Raw genomic sequence first — 16801 nt, 5'->3', positions numbered from 1 at the left:
CTGGCGTCACATAGGTTCAAACAATGGGCACTCGCTGGTCTGATGACGTGACTGCCAGGCAGGTGGCGTTCCCAGCCAATGGAATTTCCCCAATCTGGTGACGTCACTGATGATGTAAATCCCCTCCAGTCGATCTGGATTTTCCTGGACTACGCTAGACTACGCCACGTTTTTGCTATGGTGAGGGTTCTATGCTATAGCATAAAGCAGGAATGAAATCTTAAACAATGCAATTCCTGTCCTTCCAGCCTCTCTACTTCACATCACGTGCTGTCCTGCAAGCCATTAAGAACAAATCGAGCTAGTTCGAGATCATGGCATGCGGGGAAAACAAGTGGACGTGGCGTATGATCACGTGACCACCTTTTATCTCCTCATGGCATGCCAGCCTCGTAATACACAACAAACACTCATACGGCATGGTTTAGGAAACTTTTATTCATACAGTGTTCTTTTTTTTTTCGTTCTCGGAACAACTATGGTCACACGGGAATGAGACAACAACTTCCACCATTGGCGCACTGTGCACTCTCTGTACAGGGAAAGGGGGACAAAACAGGAACAGCGTAGTTGTCTTTCTTCTCCATCCCTCTCTCTTTCACCCTCTCCGTCCCTCCCTTCGTTTTTTTTTCTTCTTTTCCACCTTTTTCAAAAAAAAAAAGAACCGTACAACACCACTGAAAACACTGGCTTGTGCAGATATTTATAATATGTATACACAGTGTGCACACCATCGGCCACGCTCTGCGGCGCGCCTCGTTTGAACGCGGCCCGCGTCCGTCGAACTGATGCAGGTGCTCGCAGAGGAGTGCTCCGTTTCGCTACTACTCGCTGGTGGAGGCTGCTTCGCCGCGGGAGATCAAGGAAGCGAGCGAAGAAAGAGAAAGGAATGCAAGCGGCAATCGAGAAAGTCACGCCTCGCGAGGCTGCGGTCACCGGCAGCGGGCGTCTGAATAACAATGGGTGAAGCTTGAAGGAACCTCGGAACAGTTTTATTTCTCACCTGACACCGCATAAGTGAGCCGCGTTGACGCTGCTCAATCAACGCAACTCAACAGAGAAGGGGCAACGAGAAGAACCACGCCCGCTGCCTTTGTAGACGTTTTTAATTCCAGTCCGTTGGAGGAAGCATCGAGTGTGATTGTCTACCTATCATTCGTGGACTGATTTTCTGTCGTGTTTAACAAGCTTACCCAAGTATGTATTCTATCTATCAGAGGGTTGTCCCGGAGCTAGAGTATAGGTCACACATACTGACAGGTTGCCTTCGAGTGCGTTATCTTGAGCACATGCAAAGTTCCTGTGGTAGCGTCCTTATTAATAATAGAAATCCGGTTTGCGAATGACGTACTGCAATTTAAACCCGTAGTACGATGAAAAGAAACCGGCTTTCCTGCGAGCGACTCGTATAAGGGGGTGGGTATACATTGTGTTCGAACGTGGGTGAAAAAAAAAAAAACAGTGGCCCTCTTACTTCCCGAGTGCAATCGGCGCTTGCATAGCGCTTACTGCAGCTGTTATTATTATGAATTCAGCTGTGCAGTTTTATTTACGCGTTTCTTGATTAAGTCACGCAAAGATTCCACTAGACATTCACTGAACAAAGAAGAGATGTGGGTCCTGCATGGCTTGTTCTTAAGTGCGAGGAGTTCCAAAAACGAACGCTGCCAAATTGTGCTTCTTTGTTAAATTTCAAAGCTGATAGAGCTTTAAAGCGCCTTATTCTAAATGAACACATCCATTGCAACCGGCAGGGTCACCTCACAAGTGATGTTATCGTGAAAGAATTTTCTGAACACGAAAAGGAGCTGCGAAATTAAGTGTGACGCGTTTAGGTTTCGCAGTTGTTGTCGGACAGTACCCGTCGACATGCGTCGGTGGGAGCGACGCACCGCACATGAAGGCTGCGGCCTGTCGCCGCTACTTATGGGACTCAATGCTGGTGGCAATGACGTCACAATAAGGTTGCTTCTTGGCCGTCAAAACAGAACAGGAAAGGAGTTGCGAGGATAGGAAAGAACCGTGCATTGCTGTTTGCTGTTTCCGGCTGTTGCAGAATGCATTGAACCGTGGAATCTCCGATAAGATCTTGCTGCTGCAAATGCCACATCCTCCGGCTCTAGTGGTGTTCCAGATCCGCCTTAAATTATCACGTGGCCTTGAGAAACTAGATCAGCATTTTTGACAAGCATTCTTGACTTTGTGGCTATTGAAATGAGCATGCTGACTTCAGAACTTTTTTTATATACGCATTCCTCTCCTTAGACATCTTGAAAGGTCGTATCCGTTCCGTATACTCTAAACAGAAGAGAGTAAGAAAGGGAGTAAGCTCTCACCCTTTTAAATAGTGCGTGCGCAAGAGGACAGTTTACTCTCTTTTTACACCCATATGAGCGTATTAATGTTTGGAGTGTGCATAAGTAGGCTTTGATGTGCGTGCGGAGTTCGACCATATTCGGCAAAAAGAAAGATTTACTACTAGGTAGCCGACTCGTAATTCACGCAGTGTAGCTCTTGTTAACGGCACACTAACTAATCACCGTCAGAAAATGGATGAAAGAAAAACTGTCATAAAACAACATGCGCCAACAGGGCATCCGTTAGAGAATTTCAATGCTAAGCGGTCGTGTTACGCAACAACTATGACAACTCTTTCTACAATACGCAATGAAAGAATAAAATTAGAAACAACGCAGAAATTCAACGCTCTAAGACAGCGCCTGCGAAATATTCCTGGGAAATACAGCTCAATGAAGATTGATATGCCGCATTCCGACAGGCTATTGCGCGGTTATTCTTTCCTTGCGGTCATGTCAGTTGCGAGACTCCTTCATAGCGAGCAGGTGGTAAAGAAAAGGAGAGAGAAGTAGTGGTTCTTTCGGGGCTCATCGGTTGAGACTGAAAGCCTTGCGAGATGTAGAAAAAGTACCGCAGTATCACCGCCCGCCCAAGCGGCCTCATCCTGCAGGAACCAACGAATGAACACACGTGAGGTGCGGATCGAACAGTCACCCGCAGCCTGCCTGCTCACCGAGTGGTGTATTTCAGCCCGGCTGTGGAGAAATGTTCGAGGAGCGCGTTTCCATGGCAATGGATGGAGAGAACTGAGAAGAATAAGGCGAATATTTACATTCTCAAAGAAGAAAGGTTGAGATGTGTTCAAGTAAAAGGGGTCAAGAAAAAGAAATGTCGAGGGCATCAATCTTCAGCCACATGTGCTTGATCATTTTGTTTTTCTTGGCTTCAGTCGTGGAGTGGTTGTAGATGCTGTCGAAACCGCTGGATTGTGTATCTTCATGTTTGTCCGTCTTCACGCGGTCCTTAGTCTGCAAAATTGAAGAAAAAATGGAGGTGCACAACACAGTGAGAATCAAGAATCCCGCAGATAAGCACTTAACACCACTATGACTGTTAGCACATGTGTGAGAAGATTTGAGAGGGGCGTAATATAGGAATAGTCATGCTTCTCATCCATCAACATTGGGACCGGATGCCTGAGCGTCCGGCACCTCTCACAGTGACACAAGCATCACCAATGGGTGAAGAATAGTTTGGCCTCGATATGCTATAATTCCCATGTTTTTACCCCTCTGACCTCATCACTAACCGTAAAGACAAAAGCAAAAAAAAGTCGAGTGTTATTTTAACACAGAACCCACAGGACATTCGTTAGCGTTGGGCAGCGCTTCCTTTGTGGGCCCCTTTTTCAACCTCGCATTTTTCTATTGCAGCTGTACGCTACAGAGCATTGATTTCATTTGGACAGTACGTATACCTACGTATAGTATCCCTTCAGTACGAGAGGCAACGGCGCTTGATATTCGCCGGTTTAGAAACGGTGCTTGAATGGACATGGTGATTCACTTGAATCACTGAGTCAGCTTGTTCTGAATAGTCTGCGTCCACTAACAGCGCTGGTATTACTGAGCAAATCACAAAGTAAAATAGTAGGCCCCAGTAGGTCGCCCGGTTACAGATCCAGAGTACCCGGGTTCGAACCCGACCACGGCAGCCGCGTTTCGATGGAGGTGAAACGCAAAGGCACCCGTGTGCGGTGCGATGTCAGTGCACGATAAAGAACCCCAGGTGGTCGAAATTATTCCGGAGCCCTCCACTACGGCTCCTCTTTCTTCCTTTCTTATCTTAGTCCCTCCTTTATCCCTTCCCTTACAGCGCGATCTAGGAGTCCACAGAGATGTGAGACAGATACTTCGCCATTTTCTTTCCCCAAAAAACAATTTTAAATTTTCCAGTAGCGTTAAATTTTGAGCACGTTTAGAAATGAACACTAGTATTTTAATTAGGTTTTCGCTCGCTATTGTGACCCAAACACGTTAGGATAGCTTCCCCGCTCATGCTTCATCTTTTGCAACTATTCTGGGCTTCATCCGGTCAACGCAGGATTTACAGCCCTATCTGCCTGAGCTCCTCTTATGAGGCGACTGGCCCTGTATTCCTAACGCTACATGCTGTCAAAGTGGAAGCTTGAAAGAGTTGATCAAGTTTATCGGAACAGCGCAAAGACGTTGACGTAAAGAGAGGACGGCCACTGCGCTGTAAGGCGTGATCCAATGGTGGTCATACCTTTTCCCCTCGGTACGCGTTTACCGAGAAATAGTTCAATAATGGGCACACTTAGGCTGATTAGGACGAGTTCAGTACTATACTCATCGACAACTTTTCTGGCAATGCATGGGAGGCTATTAAACAGCAGCACGCCGTCCCTTCCTACGTATCGGAATATAGTCCCCGCTTCCAGTGAATAATTTGTCTCTTAAAACGTGGTATATCTTCAATATTCTTTATTTAGGCCATAGTTATAGCACAACTGCAAACTTTGAACATTAGAAAGTAAAAAAAAAAGTTTTTCTCAATCACAATAAATTTCCTTGCCGCGTCTCGTTACAAGAAGCTTTCATAGATGGCGCTAACCACACCACTCACGGAGTGAACCTACCACGGAGACAGCAACGCGTCAGGTGGGCAGGTGTACCGCAGTGCGGCCGAGCTATTCGGCGGAATGACACAGTTACAGACGCTCCACCTTTGCAGCCTTCTCTTCATTGCCAAGAAAAGCTGCCGGCGAGCACAGGGGCCCGAGAACCAGGTAAGATAAGCAATAAAGTTTCCGCACTGTCAATAGTATAGGGGGCACAGCCACCCGTGGTGCTCACCCGTTGCGTCACACCGTCATGAGAGCCTTGGCGCAGAGTTGAACCCGCTCCCTCTCGATGATGGGCTCGTAGCCGAAAGTGATCGAGTCCTCGAATCTGCCGGTGGACACGAGGCGCACCGCAGTGGTTCCGCACGGAATGCCGATGGCCTTCTTGCCTGCGAGAGATGAAATCGAGCACTGTGATGCTCACGCACCAAATTCATTGCCTAGTGCCGGTGTGCTCGAGATTGGCTTGCTTGACACGTGGCAGGGCTTTCCCCCTTTTAAATCTAGACTGCGGTATCCAGAAGTTAAATTGGTGAAGGCCATTTATGGATTCGGGACATGCTTTACGCCGTTTTTTTTTGCAGCATGCTAGTCGTTACCACAAAAGGTACCTGAGACCTTCCACTCAAGTCATTTGAAACCCCACTGCAAGAGTACAAATATTGGGATTAGGCATTTGATTCTCCTATTGTTTCATATTAATTACACTTCTCATACCCATCGGTTTCGATATCCACTTCTCTGTGGTTACCGGAAAATACATCACTATTGAGTGCTATAAAATAGCTGTCGGCAAGCTTTATCGAAGTTTTCCATTTTCCCTACGACTCAATCAACTACGGGCGTGCGCCTTCGCTTCTCATATATACGAGAATACGATGTGTGTCAATGGTGGCTGAAGTTTTCTGCGCATTCTAACTGACGACCACTGCTCGCATGGGAGGGCTTCGGAAATGAACTGCTGGCATCAGCTACCTTTGACAGGAAGTAAATGACGACAATAGCATTCGAAGGACCAACTCGGGACAGCCCCCGTTCGCACTGCCTGCTTTCCTGCTCTACTCAGTACTAGACAAAAGTAATCTGAGGATATAATTGATAGCCAAATAGAACTACGTACCGCTGAAACCCTTCTCCTACAATAATAAGCGGGCAGTCTTATTCTGTGTACCGTTCTCCGCACCTACTTTTCGTAAATGACATTAAACTGCAAGTCCGCCCTGCTGACGACACAGTTTCACCACTTTAATGGCGCAACGAAGGCTTAGGATTTTAATTTTGCTCAAAGCATTTCGGGCTTTAATGAAATACCCAGCATCCTGCTGATATGCGCACCACAGCGGGTGTTTTCGACCTTTCCCGTCCTGTTGCAACGCTGGTACGGCTGACTTTGCATAATAACCTCGCCTGCGCGTGGTTACCAGACACAAGACGGCATCACCCTGCCGCGATTCAAGGCGACGTCGGCGGTCGCGCCTAAAACGGACGGTGCTATTTTCTTCTCTCGACTCTCGCTCGACTAACGAGGAAAGATGAGCCAGAAAATTGAGTTCGGGTGGAGACCGCCTGCGAGCGTGTGTTGTTCCGGTGGTGCCACAGGGGCGACCGGCAACAATTTTTCTTCAGTAAACAGGCCGTCCCGACCCACGCAGGCGTCCAGAGCAAACCGCAAGCCCAATCTTTGGTACCCATGCCTGTAGAAGGCGCGAAAGGCATGCCTGTACTGCGTTCTCTTCTAGTTCGAGGCAGCGCACTCGCAGCGCGGTGTGAGTGCCTCTACAAGGAAGAGCGCTCTCCCAGCGTCCGCGTCCCGTTGACCAGCCCCCTCGTAGGCGGCAGTAATAGTTATAAGGTTAAACGCGCACTTTTCGCCCACTTGTTCCAGGAATCCGGCGGACACTGCGTCTGTCTAAGTGCGAAACCCGCGCCAGAAACGCTCCTCCGCCACTGCAGTTCCCTGCTGGCTCATCGAAGCTCATCGTGGTTAACTGCCTTTACTTTGGCAGCATCCAGGGACGATACCCCTGTGTGCCATTGCGCTCGTTCACGGTATACGTGCTTAAGGATTCGGAACTTTAGGCCGCTCTGCCTTTAACGTACGGTACTGCAAGTCTCCGATGGCACGCACATCGCTGATGACACGAAGAGCGCGTCGTATTCGATCGTCGCACGAGGAATTCCGTCGCGAGTGCTCCCTCGGGGCCGCACAGGCGGTCTCCGTGACATTAACGCAGGATGCTCTGTATTTGAAGATAATTGCAGCGATACATTCAACCAAAGTAATGATGAATATGAGAATTTTATACGAACAACATAAACTTTAATGTAACAATGTTAAGCAAGTTTAAAAGGAAAAGCGGAAAAGGTAATGATTTCTTTTACTGATTACGCCCGGCATGCATTTGTACAACATATCAACAGCAGTGTGCATAGTACAACAGGGTTCGCTACTTACGAGCGGTGCCTCCAAAATGTTAAATTTTCAACAGAATACGGATAAAATTTTCTTTTTTACGCATTCTGTAAACTATATTAGCTTTGTTAAATCAGCAATTAACAGCTCCTAAACTTCTACCTGCTCGTATCATCGTCCACAGAATAAGAAAACGTGTTATGCTTTAGCGACTCTAGAAACAAAATCTAGCGCAAGCCGCACCGACATGTTTTCCTCAGATCCTTCTTGTCCGCTTCTTCAGTTCTGCGCGCCATTGCTACCGCCTGCCGTAAAGCCGCCCAGCTCGCTTTTCTCGCCCAGTGATATCAGAGTCGACACCCGATGCGACCGAGATTTTGTGCCACGTGCAATATCGGTTGGCCGAATAATTATGAGGCCAATAAACCGACACCCGCAGACCAGCCTGGTTTCGTTTGTCGCTGAAGGAAAACTAATGACTGCTGGGCGTAGCAGCGCGGGGGATTGCTCGGCGCAGAACGTCGACGCTGGGTCTTGTGTTTACCCGTCGCAGAAGGCGGCGCCATGGACTGTTTCCGCGCTGACGCATTTAATATGCGCGAATATACGCGTCGCGTGCCTGCTGTGCGCGCCTATGGAGTTTATAAGCGGCGCTGAGCTTACGTAGAAAAGTGTCTCGCATGCCGCTTTGATAAAGGACGCGTGCACATGCGAACAGGCAACGCGAGCACCAAAGCCAAGAGTTGTGCGTACGCGAGGCTTTGTGGGATGGGCCAACGCTTGGACCGCTATGGTCTTTTGGCATATTTTTTTTAATTTACTGGCTGCTAGATATACAGTGAATACCGCAAACGGAAAACAACTTCCTCCTGGAAGTTTGGGACTTTCTAAATCTCTCCAGCCATTCAACTATTCAATCCTATTCGCATCCGTCTTCGCGCGTGTCAACCATACGGCTCACTGACACCATCATGACTAGCATCCAAATATCGATTCCTTCGGGTGGAGCTTTGTATGTACGTACTACATCGTCGGCCCGAATTGTGGCCAGGCAACAGGCACGTTCTGATGCACATTTAAAATTTCACCAGCGCGGCAGAAATGAAAGTTCCCCGAAGCCCCAATTATTCTTCTCAAAGAACAGTCGGAGTGGTAGAGTCACAAATAGCCGTTATTTATGGATGGCATCGTTTTACACCGGCTTGAGACGATCATTCATTCCGCTTCAAAAAGAGTTCCTTAATTAAACTTTTTGCCGTTAATTCAACTGAACGTTTCACCAAGCGAGCTTACTTGGGATGGAGTCGAGGCCACAGACGTCCTGGATGACCATCATGCCGTCCATTCCGAGGCCGGTTCCTCCCATGAATTCAGCGTAATCTCGCACGCCTCGCTTCCTGCACTGTTGAGAGACAGCAACCAACGCAGACGATTAAGCCGCAGGTAAAACACCAGCTGTAATAGAGGCGAAATAAGGGCCACCCGTTATGCTTGAGAGTGGACGTGGCGACAGCTTACGCAAATCTGCAAGCCTTTCCCATACTATTCTGTACCCTCATCAGGGCTCAGAAACCGGTGAATTCCAAGTGCATAACAGAATTTAACATTTTCCACGCAAGAATGGCGTCTTTTTTTCGCCGGTCAAGTGCAGCCTGCTTATCGTACAAAAGCTATCATCCGAATCATTGGCACAAAGAGAAAAGGTTGAGTAAGCTGCATATCTTATGCAGCGACTTTCGAACTGAGCCGATGAAATATCAGAGCTTTGTTGTCTGACCAATAGAACTGTCCAGCGAAATCCGGTACGAAAAGACAGGCAAGAACAATGTAATAAAGGGAAGATTTTTCTGCGACCCATACGCTTTACGCTCACGCTATTTGGCTTTCGCCTCCTTGTTACATTTATCTCTAATTCGATCTTTCGTTATTTGATACCAGACGCCTTAATTATACGGCACTATTAATCCTCTCCACAGCGGAGTGCACGGTTGTGCACGCGACTATTGAAACTTTTTTTGCTGTACCGTCTGCAGTTGTTTTCACAAAATCAGCATCAGCGGCTGCATTTTAAATACGTACTAAATAGATTGGCAGAGCCATTTCGTGCCTAAAAAATAGATTCGTTCCAAAAACACGAAATAAAGATGAACGTGGTGTAGTGCATGTAGTTGCCGCTGGGAAGTTTTGTCTGATACTGTCACTTTTTACTTCTCTCACACTGTGTAATGTTTTTCTGAAGGACACTCTAGGTGATTTTTTGTTGCAGAAAAAGTTTTGGATTATAAAGAAAATACTTAATTGGGCATAAATGTGCGTTTCTTTTTATGAGGCTGCAATTCTGTGAGGTTTAAAGTGTGCACCGTGCGCGAATCACTACGCTTCTTGATCAGTTAATCTTATTTGTGTCCAAGAGCAAATTCCAAATATACACAAACGGATTTTCAGGTCTTTCTCGATAGCAGAAGATAATGCGTGTCTGAAAAGTTTGAAGGAGCCGTCCGCTTTCAGTGTAGGTTGTCCGCAGTGTCACATCATAATGAGTCTTTAATGAGCTAAGTCGTTAAGCCTTTTCAACGCCATGCCAACACTCCCTGATGTGACGCGTCTTTTCGATGTTTTACTGCAGACCATGAGCGGAAAATATCTATGCATATTTTTGTATATATTTATTTTCGTTAAAATACGTGAAGCCCTATTACCTGCCTTTCTTGATATACACTCTTTTTATTTTCTCGGCCAGAGAGGCTACTGAAATCTGCCGCATTTCGTGTTTAGTGCAATGGCAAGAGTATTTCGTTACACGAGGAATTTTTTTCTTGTTACCCGGAACTTGAAAGTTTCCGCTGTTACCGTAACAACCGAGTAACAAAAACATTTGGTTTCTGGTTATCAGTCTTAAACTGTTCAGCCTCAACATCATTTTTCTTGGACATCGTGCAGTAATAAAGAAGGCCAATGCAACCATTGCCACAGCGGTGAGATAAAGCAGATTTGTTGTTCAACTCAGTTAGCGTGCAAAAAGACGTGACCGCCTGAGAGCGCTGGAAAATTTTGATCCAAATCCCTTTAGTTTTTTTTTAATTAGTGTGGGGACTATTTATATCCAGCCATTTTTTTCCCTACTTCTATAGTCACTTATGAAAGCTCATCGTGTTAGTCGCCGTCTGAGCTTTTTGCAAAAGACGCTTCGCGATAAGGTGATTTAATTTAGATTGTTCCGGCAGGCAGTCCGGAACTAAATGAAAAACATTTATCGTCGATGTCAGTTGTACTCAACATCCTCAAGTAAGCAATACATAAAGGCTTTTTATTGCGAAGTATTGCACACCTGCTTCAGCTACCTCTCTTTACGGTTGGGTCTGTTACTGAGTTGCCGAAGCCATTGTGCGGCAGAAAGGTACGAAGTTTGCTTCAATTAGACCCATTGTTATTTCGGTACTTCCCCCCTAGCGAAGGTCAAGGAATTACCAATGCCAGAGCAACTAACTTTGTTTTTGCAAGCTGCTTAAGCAATATGCTGCTCGCAGCCAAACTATGCCGATGCAGTTTCCAGAATACAGCATCGCGCAAAGCAAGAAAAAAAAAAACAGATTGCCTCGAAAACAGAATGCACTGCAGATAGCCGGGGGCAAATTAAATGTTGTCCCACGCGCCCACGGCCTGATAAACATTCAGACTCCCGGCGCCAGGAGGGAAAATGAATGCTGAGGTCAGATGCGACCAGATTCTCCAGTGCCCACAACGCGCAAGTTAGTTCTGCGGATCGCCATCGCCGAAGGCACTGTATTGGCATCCGCGCCTTTTGTCCCCGCCAATTAGGACAGACACACGTTGGGGCTGACCCGGAATTAAATTCCGCAGAAATGAGGTAGTTCGGTTAACTCGATTTTCCATGGGAGCTCGCAAATCTGATTATACCTTGCCAGGAAGGCCGCCATCCGCCTTCATGCGTACCGGTCAGGTGATGTAAGCAAAGGCCCGCTTGTATCTCCAGAACAAGAGAACAAATACGAAGAATACAAACGAGGATGCACGGCTCGAAGCACTGACGTCACTGCTGCTAACAGGTGTGAGCAAGGGGCCCTTCGCTTCGCGTGAACGGCGGGCAGATAGTGAAAACAGTAAAAAAAAAAGGAAAGGCCCGGCGGGGAACAGTGCGAGTAAGCAGTCGCTGCATCAACCAGTTCCTTATTCTCTAATGTTTCTCCCTTCTTCTTTTGCGGGTGTTGTTGGCGGCCATATCCCAGAAACAATTCCGGTACGCTTCAAGAACTGGCTCCTCACAAAGCTTACCCTTATTAGTGTGCGACGCACAGACTGGCGTGTGCCGATGGAGCGGGTGCACGAATAGAGAGATTTAGCATGGCGTGATTCTTAACCTTACTCTGTTTACGCAGAAGGCGCCCCAACCTTGCCTCTCGAAGACATCTGCCCATTCGCAGTCGGATAGCGCTATACTAAAGAGTTACAGCATAGCGCGATCCACGATCCGGTGTCGTGATCCGCTTCAGCGGGGTACACTATATACGCGCGCACTGGTCCCGACACGGCAGGTGCGCACGCAGCTGACGGGAACGTGGCGCCATCTGGCGCCCCCAATGGCGTCCTGCGCACACGCAGTGGCGCCCCGCGGAAGCGGATCACGCTGTCGGATCGCGCTGTGCTATAACTCTCAAATAAGAATCTCTGACGGCACGGGAATAGACAAAAAATAAGAACACCTGTTTGTGGCGCTATTTTCTAAGCAGCCCTCTGCGTCCGGCCACGGAGTTTACTCGCAAATTTGCGCACCACGGCGGTGGCTCAGTGGACAGCGAGCTCGGCTACGCAGCCGGAAGGCCCGGGTTAAATCCAAGCTACAGAGACCGCGTTCCGAAACGCAAAGAGCGCCTGTGTACTTGGCGATGTCAGTACACACTGCCGATACCCGGGTGGTCGAAATTATACCGTACACCTCGTAGACGGCACTTCTTTCTGTCTTCTTTCACTCAGGGGCTTATTATTTTTTATTCTTTTTAGGTGGCCCCAACCTTATATTTGTCTTCTTTCGCTCCCACCTTCATCCCTTCCCTCACTGCGCGGTTGAGGTGTCGAGTTCCCGGGATATAATAATAATAATAATTCGTTTTTGGGGAAAGAAAACAGCGCAGTATTTGTCTCATATATCGTTGGACACCTGAACCGCGCCGTACGGGAAGGGATCAAGGAGGAAGTGAAAGAAGAAAGGAAGAGAGAGGTGCCGTAGTGGAGGGCTTCAGAATAATTTCGACCACCTTGGGATCTTTAACGTGCACTGACACCGCGTAGCACACGGGCGCCTTTGCGTTTTTCCTCCATAAAAACGCAGCCGCCGCGGTCGGGTTCGAACCCGGGAACTCCGGATCAGTAGCCGAGCGCCCTAACCCCTGAGCCACCACGGCGGGTGAGTTCCCGATTTCGAACCCGACCGCAGCGGCCGCGTTTCTATAGAAGCGAAACGCAAAAGGCGCCCGTGTGCTGTGCGATATCAGCACATGTTAAAGGGGCTCTGAAACGTTCTTCTGGCAAGATTGCATAATGCGATACAGCGCGAATAAAGACGGGGACGAAGCGAGACAAGACACCACAGCGCTGACTTCAACTGAATTTTTATTGCGGAAAGGGGATATTTATACAGGAAATGGAAGGGAACGCATGATGCCGCTACTGCTGGAATTGATACGCGGGATAAGATATTTAAAGGCGAAAAGAAGAGGCTGCAACAGCGCACAAGGGTGACTGCTAATAACAAACGACAACGCAGTGCAAGTCAATGATGAACGATAAGACAAGGCACTGGCATTTTGCAACAAAAACACAAAAACAAGAGCCAAAGGGCCTTAAACCGCAGTACAAGGCGAGGAATGAACTAGGGAGCAAAAAGCAGGGCACTAACAATTTGCTAGGGGAAAAGAAAGCAAAAAAAATGTTGAAGGATCATTAAAGCCACGCGAAAGCAGACGCGCCAAATTCTTTAGATTTTAGATTTGGCTGAAAAAGTATATGTCAGTTAAGACAAGTCGCTATACATGTGTAAAGGCCGTCTTTTAATTTTTTTCTTCAATTATCTTGCTCCAAAGTGCAACAAATCGAGTTAATTTGAGCATTTTTAGAAATTTATTGTCCATGAACTGCTCCTTGCCGAAAGTTTCTTTTCGAATGTAGTCAGATACTGAGCACCCTGTCTTGCCCGAAAATATAAATTGTGGACCCGACGCGGTGGCTCAGTGGTTAGGACGCTTGGCTACTGATCCGGAGTTCCCGGGTTTGAACCCGACCGCGGCGGCTGCGTTTTTATAGAGGCAAAACGCTAAGGCGCCCGTGTGCTGTGCGATGTCAGTGAACGTTAAAGATCCCCAGGTGGCCGAAATTTTTCCGGTGCCCTCCACTACAACACCTCTTTCTTCTTTTCTTCTTTTACTCCCTCCTTTACCCCTTCCCTTACAGCGCTGTTCAGGTGTCCGCCAATATATGAGACAGGTACTGCGCCATTTCCTTTCCCCCAAAACCAATTATTAAATTTCTGGAAGCGTTCAAAGACCCGCCGCGGTGACTAAGTGGTTAGGACATCTGGCTACTTATCCGGAGTTCTGGGGTTCGAACCCGACCGCGGCTGCTGCGTTTTTATGGAGGCAAAACGCTAAGGCACCCGTGTGCTGTGCGCTGTCAGTGCACGTTAAAGATCCCCAGGTGGTGGAAATTATTTCGGTGCCCTCCACTACGGCGCCTCTTTCTTCTTTTCTTCTTTCACTCCCTCCTTTACCCCTTCTCTTACAGCGCGGTTCAGGTGTTCGCCGATATGTGAGACAGGTACTGCGTCATTTCCTTTCCCCCAAAGCGTGCAGAGGCAGCGAGGAAGGAAGTAGGTGCCGCAGCTCGCTTCAAGCTACGTCTTCCTTCCCCTGGTTTCTCGATGGGCTCGAAGCATCTGAAACCTAAGTCATGGACACCGTGGTCATGGCGCGCCGAAAGGTCGCGGGGAGAGGAGGACCTGGGCCGTGAGCCTTTGAGCGTGCCACAGGAGAATATTTTCCTTCTTTTCTGCCGCGGGTCACCGCCGCTTAACCCACCTGCACGCTACCACTTTCCTCCTTGCACTCTCTTCGCCATCGCCGCCTTCATTCTTCAGCTGCGCTCAGCGTTCGCTCCCTTTCATCCTCCGATGCGCTAGCTCGCTCGCTTGCGCCGACGGCGACGCTCAGTGTGGCCGCATTGGCCAGTTGGTTTTTTGCCAGTTGTCGGCTAGAAATTTCCCACTTTTTCCCACAAATATATATTTTTTTCAAAATATTGTAATTTTAGACTGAATACAGCCAAGGTAATAAATATAAGAATGAGTGGAATAGAATGAATACAAAGCCCATTAATAATGAACATCAGGGCTGGGTCGTTCTTGATCACATCATCGTCAATTACCACTTCGTTTTTATTAGTTTTTGCGTTGGGACGAGTACCAGCTCGGCAACTTCCATTTCCTTTTTAGCCTCTCCTGTATATACCATAGAAATTTTCGGGAATTCCTTTACAACAACATGCGTACAAAGGCAATTGTGTGACTAAAGAGCTGGGAGTGGCTGGAAGCAATTAATAGAAAGGTCAGTGCAACTGTAGCTGGAAGAAACCCAAGGACGCAGCACGCGAAGCCTGAATGAACCTGAATAGGCCAGGCCTCTGTATCAAAGGCTAAGCAGCCAACTAAAGGGAAACATCGAACCAAATTTCTTCTCGCGACACTAGTCAGGCCGCCATGATAACAGCGTTTTCCCTTTATCTTTGCACATTTTCATGAGAAAGCCCATTTAGAACAGCGGTCTTTAGAGAAACCAAAACCCGCTTTCCCTCAGTTGGTTAATTTTCCCGCAGTATGGGAAATTTCCCACGATTCTGAAACACTGCGCTCAAGGCAAGAGCTGCGCTTGAAAAAATTCTTGCTGGAGGAAATTCGGGAAACGGCGTCCTTTAACATCCCGGACATACCGAGCCTTTATTGAGATCCCCAGGTGGTGGAAATTATTTTGCAGTCCTCCACTTCACCACCTCTCTCTCTTTCCTCTTTCACTCCCACCTTCCTCTCTTCCATCATGGCACGGTTGAAGTATCCACCGATAATTGAGGCAGTTACCGCCCCTTTCAATTTCCTCATACCCAATCATGTAGAGGTGTCCATCAAGGAATTAGACAGTTGCTGCACTCTTTCCTTTCTTCAAAAGCCATTTTTCATTTTTCAGCTTAACTACTGACCTTCGTCTCTTCTCATTTTTCAGCTTAACTACTGACCTTCGTCTCTTCACAGCAGATTTTTCTCATCTACGATATTGTGTCCTCGCACAGTTTGCGCTCAGTAAGACGTTGAATTTCAGTGCTGGCAACTGGCTGGCAGCGCCCAGTGCAACGCGTCGCCTCGACATTCCAGCGGCGCAGACCTGCGGTGCGTGTTAGCGTCTACAGCACCAAAAACGCGGCCCAACGCGGGCTGCGGGCACGGTACCTTGGTGATGAGTCCCGTCTCGAACTCGACGTTGCCGGACCCGGAGAAGGCCTGCGAGCCGATGCTGGTGGCCAGGATTCGAAAGTTCATGGGGTAGATGAAGGCGGCGCTGCAGTTGACCCGGCGGCCGTAGTTGCGTAGCGTGTAGATGGGACTCTCGGAGAGCGGCAGAAGCATAACGTTGCAGGCTGCGCAGCAGAGTCACGACCGAATATTACGTGGCATGGCTGGGATATGAAACTGGCTAATTAGGTCCTGTGTTAATTATGCAGGAACACAGCGCTAAAGGAACGGGACAGAAGGAAACAGACACACGCGAGCTCTGTTCGCTTCAATCCCGTTCTTTTAGGGATGTGTTCCTTCATAATGTTCAGTCACCAACTCGCACAACAGCGTACCTTAATACAGACCATTGTTTCTTTCACACACTCCCTTCTTTGACCCATTCTCCCGCACGCTTTTCTCTGTTACTTGCTGAAGACTTCTCTTCGAAAGAGACTAACGTAAACTGGGGTATTGAAATCAATGACAGGAGTAGGGAGTTGTTGTGGGAATCTGATGAGTATTGACTGCAAGAGTCGTAGGGGTATGAATCAAAGTAAACCCAAAGTAGGCTTACCTGCTAATAGCAAACCTGTGCTGACACATTTAGCCACTGGCAGCAGAATCATAGCATATAGGCTAGCGAGTGCCGTTATAAGAACACGTAACTGTTTGGCGACGCCACCTCTCGTAGCATTTGTCGAGGTAAGTGGAATCCACATTCTACAGACGAGCAATGCCCACGGGACTGCAGCAGGTGAGAAAGCTAATAAAAAAGCACAAAAGCGCGTGCCTCTCAAAGTTAGAAGTCTTCCTTATTTAGTAGAAGCCGAGCCGGTTAGAACTGGTAGTTCGGAGTCACAGCCGAGCTAGAGCTCAGTCCAGGCCAGTAGTGCAA

At 47.9% G+C, this 16801-nt stretch overlaps 1 protein-coding gene across 1 annotated transcript in view; it reads right to left on the bottom strand.

Moving 5' to 3' along the window:
- Nucleotides 1-416: 416 nt before the first annotated feature.
- The window catches only part of LOC144093951 (corticotropin-releasing factor-binding protein), a 121465-nt gene continuing 105080 nt past the window's right edge, over nt 417-16801 (bottom strand). The window contains exons 5-8 of the mRNA XM_077627722.1: nt 15862-16049; nt 8649-8757; nt 5175-5331; nt 417-3326 (exon numbers count right to left, since the gene is read on the bottom strand). Of these exons, the coding sequence (XP_077483848.1) occupies nt 5183-5331; nt 8649-8757; nt 15862-16049 (446 nt within the window). The 3' untranslated portion in view covers nt 417-3326; nt 5175-5182. The remainder of the gene's footprint in view (nt 3327-5174; nt 5332-8648; nt 8758-15861; nt 16050-16801) is intronic.

This window comes from Amblyomma americanum, chromosome 6 (genome assembly GCF_052857255.1).
Source record: "Amblyomma americanum isolate KBUSLIRL-KWMA chromosome 6, ASM5285725v1, whole genome shotgun sequence".
Lineage (NCBI taxonomy): Eukaryota > Metazoa > Arthropoda > Arachnida > Ixodida > Ixodidae > Amblyomma > Amblyomma americanum.
Note: the sequence above shows the minus strand (reverse complement) of the source record. Positions and strands in the feature narration are given on the sequence as shown.